At 38.1% G+C, this 8,864-nt stretch overlaps 1 protein-coding gene across 1 annotated transcript; it reads left to right on the top strand.

The window, feature by feature from the left end:
* The first annotated feature begins 3,302 nt into the window (after positions 1 to 3,302).
* Positions 3,303 to 4,375, top strand: LOC113292856 (transcription factor PRE6-like). The gene is made up of 2 exons (XM_026541690.1): positions 3,303 to 3,693; positions 3,963 to 4,375. Exons 1-2 carry the CDS (start codon positions 3,562 to 3,564, stop codon positions 4,113 to 4,115), a joined length of 285 nt encoding a protein of 94 aa, XP_026397475.1. The 5' UTR covers positions 3,303 to 3,561; the 3' UTR covers positions 4,116 to 4,375.
* Positions 4,376 to 8,864: the final 4,489 nt, after the last annotated feature.

Below are 8,864 nucleotides of genomic sequence, written 5' to 3'. Positions count from 1 at the left end.
CCTATTCTAAAGCCTAAATGAACAGTTACCCTAGTTTTCTAAACACCCTTATCCCCCTATATATAGAGGCAGTGACTTCAACACTACCCTAATGCCATCTTCTAGTCCTTCGCGGCCTCTTCACCCCTTCATTCCTCGATAGGTAGCCTATTCTAAAGCCTAGTTTTCTAAACACCCTTATACTATACAAACCAGTGACCTCAACACTACCCCAATCCCATGATTCTAAACTGTTTCTCTTGGAGCAAGCACTATGATAAGTCCTAGGTCGGCAGAAGATCAAAAATGCAGCTAGGCCAGGCCTTAGAAAAATATAAATCTTTATGGGCATTGGCTGTATACGAGTTTCCCCGATCAGTGTTTGTGGAGGTATTCATTAAATGTGAAAATTTAATAGCAGGCTCGAGACCTTCTCGTCCTTGTCTGCGTTTCCTTTCTTTTTAATAAAATTCCATTTTCAGAAAAAAAAATAAAAAAATATACTAGTATATATGTATATGAAAGCTGACGGTGAACCCAAAAAAAATTATGGCCTGTTTGGGTACTCAAGTTTCATGAATCATAGATTAGTCTTTGGTTTGTTTGTTTTTGGATTAGCTGACGCATGTTGCACATCTACGAGGCTCCGGATCCACTGTTGCAAAGTACCCTGTTCCTCTGTTCCACACGTATCTTCAATTTTAACTACCATATAACTTAGAAATCTCGACAGTTACATAGTTGACTGATTTAAACGATTTTCAAAGAGGAAAGTAAGGAAATAATTGATCTTCCTTGCTTACCTTCCTGGTTTTTCTGTTCTTTCTTTCTTGGAGAATTTGGATTTCTCATTACAAGTACCCGATCAAAGTTTGTACACTTATTAAGATTATTGATCTTCTATGTCCTATACGAGACTACCTTTAGTAAGATTATTGATCTGCTGAAAAACCAACTAGTATTCACTTTGAGTCCAAAAATTAATCTGTGGTTGATTGCTACAAAAGTGGACTATGTATATATACGATTTTATTCAACATTAATATTCACATTTAATCATATTAATCAACATACTTTTTCAACTTTCATCATTTATAATGGACTAAGAGCAACTGCAGTGGTGCGATCAAAACCAAAGATCAAAGATCAAAAAAAAGACCAAATTTTGGGTTTAGTCCGTGTTGTGACGCAACGGTACATGATTAAAATTTCGTCGGACGGACTTTAAAAGTCCGCCCCATTTTTTTTTTCATCAGGCGGACCTTAAAAGTCCGCCCCATTTATATTCCATCAGGCGGACTTTAAAAGTCCGCCCGTTTTTTGCAAAATTCCATCAGGCGGACTTTAAAAGTCCGCCCATTTTTTGTAAAATCCCATCGAGCGTAATTTAAAAGTCCATTCATTCTTTTTCTTTTTTATTTAATTTCAATTTTCATCGGGCGTAATTTAAATCTCCGCCTGTTAACAAGCGTACTTTAAATTTACGCCCAGCATCAAACGTACTTTAAATTTACGCCCGACTATATTAGAATTTGGGATTTGGTCGCGACCATATTTGGTCTGGAATTTGATCTTTGGTCCAAATTTGATCTTTACTCCGTCCCACTGTGTTAGGATCTCATCCCATAAATTTAGTTATACTCGCCCACTATGGATGCTCTAAGTATATATACGATATTGTCGTTCTCGTCTCCAAAATAATCTAGCTTCATAATTTATTGAGAAGTTTTTCCTGCAATAATAGGTACAGTAATGGTGAACAAGAGACAATTAAGGATAGAATAAAATATTTCCTTTTTTTCTCCACTGGAATCGTTTAAATTAATCAAACAAAAACTAAATTGTGGTAGTTAAAACAATGGACACATGACGACTGGTGATTTGTGGGAACAGAGGAACAGATGAATTCGGCAACGGATGATCCGGAGCCCATCTACGACATCCATTATAGATTAACCAACGAATGCATGCTGCACATCTAATAATCCGGTAGCTGACTGCTAGAAATTAGTTAATTTCTCTACAAAAATGGTTATTAATTCTTGCTTCTGCTATAGAAGTGTACATTGTATAGAGTTACTTTATGAAAATAGAAGCTTTTGTTTTTTCTCTTTTCGATGGCGGACGAAAATAAAAAAACCAGGATAAAAAGAAACATGAGGTGTGCCATAACGTGAACACTTGAATTTCAACTTTAACGGTAGCTGAGCTTACCTCATTTGAAAGAAGAAATAAAATATTAAAGATGGTTGCCGAGGATCGGGTCGGTGTGTGTAACGCAGATGTTTATGACGTTCCACGTGTTATGTTGCGCCAAATAAAGAGTGTGGCCAAAACGGGTTTTGACTAGTCCACCATGCAAATCCCACGCCATACAAGTGGGCAAGAGATGAAGGTTTAATTTTCTAAAAGACCCGAGAGTTCCGAGTAATGGGACTGATTTGTCTACTACATTCTTATCATGCTATGCTCATGTTTACGTTAATTGACAGTTACACGTTCATCTTCGATACTCAAGCTAGCATGACTCTGTTTCTATTCGGCTTTTCCAATTCATGCTGCTACAGGAGCATCCAAAATCCATGGAGTTACTAAAAATCTATATAAAATAAAACAATTTTCACCATAGAGTTCTGTGGATGATAATTCTTCGTAAATTTGGTAGCATCATGTAGTAATTTTGCTTAACAGTTCATTTAGACATGCTCTGGTATGTTTTCATGGTAAGAAACCTATTTGGTTCAGGCTAGTTAAATAGAATTTTGCGGTGAAATGGTCAATCTAACAGGACCCAAATACAAAATGATCCGTAATACTTATAGACTAGTGCTCCCCAAAAGAAAAACAATACTAATCCCGCTTCATATATATTCTAAACTGCATATGGTTGCCGAAGATCAGGTCGAACCACTATCTCTGAAGTGCGAGGGAGCATTAAAATCATCAAATAGTCTAATAGTTCTCGCCGGGAGCTTTCCTCAAAATTATTCTAGTAAATATCCTAAATTAGCATTAGTGAAGTTGATGAGAGAGAATGATGCCAAAAATTGGACTCCCATCTTCATTTTTACCAAACAAATACAAAACGCATTATTATTTTAGTTCTAGTTAATTTTACTTATTCCTTTTATTGGAAATTAGTTTATTAAGGGACCCCTAGCTGCTGCTATCATGAAATCTCCCAACCCCAGCTTCAGGACATACACAAACTGATGAGGGGACAGTATGGCGTATATCTGGACCTGATTTTCTCTCTCGCTCACAAACAAATAACGACTATATATAAAGCAACCCTAGCCCACTTCTTTCTCCCATGCACTTGTCTTCCCTTCTGCTTTCTCCTTCAACACCCATTATTAACTACCAGTGTTCTTTTTTCTTTTCCATTTCCCTCTTCTTCTACTTCTGCAATCAGTTAGCATTTGCTTTATCACTTCCTAATAACGTACGTGAAGTATTTATCATCCAAGGACTATCACTTCCAAGATAGCTTATCACAGGCCGGCCAGCCAGCCAGCATATTACCTGATTAACGTATAATTAAGGACTAGTACTAACTACGTACCTGTTTAAAAAGAGAACATGTCTAGCAGAAGTCGATCATCTCGTTCAAGGCAGTCAGGTGGTTCAAGGATCTCAGATGATCAAATCAATGATCTTGTTTCCAAGTTGCAACAACTTCTCCCTGAACTTCGTAGCCGTAACTCTGACAAGGTATCTATATCTATCTATCATTAGAATCATCAGCATTACCTACATTTCTTCTTCTTTCTTTCTTTCTTTCTTTCTTTTCTTTTGTACTAGATGTATATATAATTTTTCTTAGATGTTGTTGATTATTCTAATATTCGCATGCACTTACCAACAGTTCTAAGTTAACAGATGATATATTTACTCATAACAAGATCGCTAACTAGCTAGCTTTTTTTCATCACTGTTGATACTTAATTAGTTTTTTTTTCCCCTTTAATTACTTGTTGTAGGTATCAGCAGCAAAGGTTCTACAAGAGACGTGCAATTACATTAGAAACTTACACAGAGAAGTCGACGACCTAAGCGAAAGATTATCGGAGCTTTTGGCAACAACAGACACAAGTAGTGCTCAAGCTGCCATTATTAGGAGCTTACTTATGTAGAACCCTACCTAGCTGGTTTTCTGTTAGTTAAAAGCGTTACCATCGTCGTCTATGTACTCTCTCTATGTAGATCGATCTTACTATTTTTCATCTTCCTTTTTTCTCTTTTTTGATCATTTGATCCTTTCTTAGTTAAAATGAATCTCTCTAGCTATCTGTAGTACTACTAGAGTAGAGTTGAATGAGATTAAAGTAAAGAGACTTTTACCATTTAGACGTGTAGTAATTGTTTAATTATATATAATAGTAATTAATAATAATATCCGGCTCTCATTTTTGTAAGAATTCACAATAAGTATCTTTAGATTCGAATCCAATCTGTTGCGTTTGTTTTTAATCCAGTAAGTTTTTTTTGTTTCTACGATGAGCTAAGACTTCATCAATTTCGAAGATGTTTTTTTAAAGTTTGTCATATGTAAGATTATATTATCTCTTTATGATTCTTGATTTAACAAGGGGGGCTTCTCCCTTTTCAAAATATTATGATCTGTTCCTGTTGAAATGGATTGATTTGCAATTTCCCCTGTTTCTGTTTTTTCTCTATGACTACAATCTCTGCTTCAGTACTTGTGCGAGCTAATTTTGTGTTCGTGTCGGTGCAGGTGTGGGTAAATGTTGTGTATACCCATATGGTCAACTTAGAAGACCTAGATTCACTTAAATCTTAACATGTGACATATTAACCTACCCATTAATTACGCGACGTAGAAATTTGGATCTGCTCGATCTGTAGGCATAATGTGACGGGAAAAATCCCCCTGACTTTGATTTATAACTGCGGGTCGGTTCTTGTGGGTCTGAGTCGTCTGGCATTTAATTAACGAACAACTTTTCTTTTGAAGAACATTATGTGTTTACATGTAAGTTGTAGCTATGGGAAGAACATTATGTGTTTTCTCATGTAATTTGGAGTTCAAAGATCAAGAAAACCCTTTAAAAAATGTATTATTCATTTTCATGAGAAGAAACCAAGAAATAACTTCAAAGAGGAAATTTGCATAATATTCTTGACATGCCCATCAATTAATATAGCACAAAATTGGTTAAAAATACCAAAATCAACAATTCCTGAGTGAAAAGGACATTTAGATTATGATACTGTTTAAATGGACAAAAATTTAAAAATAGTCAGGATGTAAACAGTTTCGTCCTATCCATTTTCAAATATTTTTTATTATTTTTAATTTACATCAGGATGCATCCAGTTTCATCCTTGCTATTTTTTAAGTTTAAGTCAGGATAATCCAGTTTCATCCTTGCTATTTTTTTGGTGTCCATGTCACCCATACAGATTTTTACTCGTCCATTTGAACCATGTTTTAAATATATTTGGACAAATGATCCATTTTCCGTTAATATAGCTTGCCGCATTTTCTGTATAAAGCTTCGTGAAGTCAGATACCGTTCGGAAAGTACCCGTCGCATTGAAACAGAAGCTACGTTTAACTTACTATTCCGCCAAAACATTTGGCATTCCATTATATGCACACGGTACACATATTTTAAATGTGACAATTTTACTTGCACAGTTTCATTCTTTGTTTTTTGGATGAATAAGACTCGATCAAAAGGCATAGAGGGAGTGAGAATTAATTGGTTCCATGGACAAACTTCTTTAGAGAGATAGGGAGAGGTCGTGGCAATCATATTTGAATGAGGCATTGATCAGAAACAGTACAAAGAACCGTCAATCTTTACTTATTTAAGAAACATTCATAAACTCTCTTATAGCACATGAGATGTCTCTAGTTACGTACTTGAGTAAAAGAAATCAAACTATAGTGAGATGGTGACATTAGTAGGTTTGTGTCTTTTGTTTTTACGAGAGAAAGACAGAATAGTTTTGTTCGTGTTTTAAAATTTTGGCCCCTTCTACTACGACTGCCCGCGCCTTGATTAACGATCCTGATTGATGTGAAAAGCATCGAACTCTGCCATGTGAAACAAACGTGTATCGATTGATTGATTAATGTTACTATTTGCAGCTGATCTATCGGTACTTTGCACTTTGCAGTGTACATGATTTCAAACTTGGACCCATGGAACCTTAGCCCGTTGTCATTCTCATGACTACCGAGGTTTTTAAAACGAAAATCTTGGCGTAATTTACCTATGTTTTATTTTAGGTACTAAGATTTTGTTCCCCTGGCAAAAACAACAACAACAAAAAAACAACAACTAAGCAGAAATGCTCTTAGCTTGGAGAGGAGCAATACACAAAGGAGGAGTACCTAACCACCAGTTAGACAACTGGTTTCTTTTCACAAAACTGGCAAGATTATGAGCAAAAGAATTACCAGCTTTCTTGAAAAAAAAAATCGACTTCTGGGATTTTTTTCATAAGCTACCTGACTTGCAGGATCTAAGTTTTGATTCTCCAAGAAACTTTATTGGAGTTATTCTTTAGGATGTTAACGATGATCAATGCGTCGCCTTCCCCAATGATATGGTCAAAACCTTTTTTAGTCCCCAATTGAAGAGCGAGAATAAAAGCTCTGGCTTCGGATTCTATTGGCAAATGGCAAGTGAACACCTCAATGCAACATCCTTCAAACTTGGAGATGCAATTTCTCGCAATAGCAGCACCTGCCTGAGTTACCATCACTATAAGGCCCATCCACATTGATTTTTATAGCATGTTCATCTGGTGGAGACCAACTGCTATTTGGATCTCCAGGTTGAGTAACCACAACCACAGAACATGTGCCCTTAGTGCCTTTCTCCTCTCCAAATGGTTGATTGTAGAAATTAAACCAGCAACTAGCATGTGTAACAATACTGCTCACATTTGGCTAGACCTTGTTGAAAGTAGCTTCATTCCTAGCTTTCCAAACAGCCTATAAAAGGCAAGCTCCCCATTTAAAAGATTTGTATTTGTTGCTTTCATTTATCCAGCCGGCAATGCACTTTCTAACTGTAACGTTAATGTCTAAATCAGACCTCAAATTTAAGGGAGAAGAGAACAAGACCATTTTGCCTATGGGGCAAAAGAGAAACAAATGCTCTGTTGTTTCCACAGCAGCATTGCAAAGCCTGCAATCCTAGTTTATTCCACTAATGAATTTTGAAAAGACGAGGGTACCCAAATATACCTGTTGATGGTGTTTTTTAGCTTAGGGTTAAAATTGTAAAACCTTGCATCTGATGTAACGTCACTCTTTAAGGAAACAGAGTTATGAGTGTTAACCTCTATGCTGGCGTATTTGTTGAGTCATTCAATATATTTACATGAAATTTATCCAGACTGGCACACGTAGCAACCATCCCATGTTCTGTAAATTTCGGCGCCTTGCCTATATTCGCTTAATATAAGTTTCTTTGAGTGCTTTCTATGCTATGTTCCCCGGTTGAACTCTTAATGTTGATATGGCATGACAATTTGTGTTCACTCACAGCAGAGTAGCACGAATTTTCAAATATCAAGGATAAGTTCTTTGCATAAGGTATTCAATCAGAAAGCATGCTGCTCTCTGGCTATGAACTTAAAGAACTCTGTGTTAACACATAAAATTCAATCAATTACTTTTGCACTTTGCACAGTATACCAGACCTTGCTTGTCGAAAGTAAGCATAGGCAAACTAAGTAATTAATCCGCCATGGATTAGTAGGTGCAAAACCTTGCCCAGAATCAGAAAACAGGGAGCCGCAACAACAAAGGGAGGCGTGGCCATGCCTTAGGCCAGATGGCGCCACTTGCCATTGGCCACGCCCCATCCTAAACCGACCCTATTTCCCTCGACCAATCAGGTCGCTATAAAGCCGCCACACTCACACCAGAAGTGTATCCATGCCCAACCCTCTTATATTAACCAATCAGGTTGCTCTAAACTTGCTACAGTGTTAAAAAGGGGAAACTGCGCCAGATGGTTCACAAAACTAATTGGCTTTCCAAAAACTGCACCAACATGCCAAACGTGCCATGTTGCGCCAATAAGTTGAGCGGCATGCCAACATGCCACTCCGCCGCACCAACATGCCACTTCGTGGCAACATGCCATTAATAGCGCCCTATGTGCTAACCTACCTCCTGTTCGTGGCCAACGCCATGAAAAGCCTAAGTTAGGGTTTTCTTTATGCCACTTAGACCCCACAACATGCCACGAGACGTGTGGGACCCAAGAAGCCCTACGGTTGGCGCCATATCATAGCCACCCACGACAATCCCTACTCCTGTGGCTGTTTCCACACTATGGCCTTGTCATAGTTCCTTTGGCATAGCTATGGCGTCATTTGCACAAAAAGTATCTCCATGCCGCGACCGCATGCCACACGCACTAATTAGGGTTTCGACATGCCAAACTCTAATTTGGGAAAGTTGCTACGCCAACCAAACCCAAATAACGTTTCCTATAGCGTTGGGATTGATGTGGCAACATGGACAATGTTTCCACGCCACATGTGGGTCCAACACCGAGGTGCCAAAGTATAGAGGTCATGGCTATGCCAGACGCTACTTCGTGCCACTGGCATGTGCTAACTATGCCACTGGCATGTGCTAACTATGCCAGCCACTTCGTCATGCCGCACGTGCTAAATAGAGTTGCGATGCGCAAACCCTAATTTGGCTAAAAGTTGCCATGCCAACTGAGTCCAGTGACTCTCCTAAAGCCTCAAGATTAACTTAGCAACACGGTCAATTTTGCCAGAATCCATATTTGGGTCTAACACCAATATGCCAAAACAGCTGCCACGGCTACGCCACTGACATGCCGCTATTCCATGGCTCCGCCAGGCGCCACTTCGCTATA

Source organism: Papaver somniferum, chromosome 7 (assembly GCF_003573695.1).
Source record: "Papaver somniferum cultivar HN1 chromosome 7, ASM357369v1, whole genome shotgun sequence".
Taxonomy (NCBI): domain Eukaryota; kingdom Viridiplantae; phylum Streptophyta; class Magnoliopsida; order Ranunculales; family Papaveraceae; genus Papaver; species Papaver somniferum.
The sequence above is the reverse complement of the archived record's forward strand: the minus strand, read 5'-3'. Positions and strand labels throughout refer to the sequence as shown.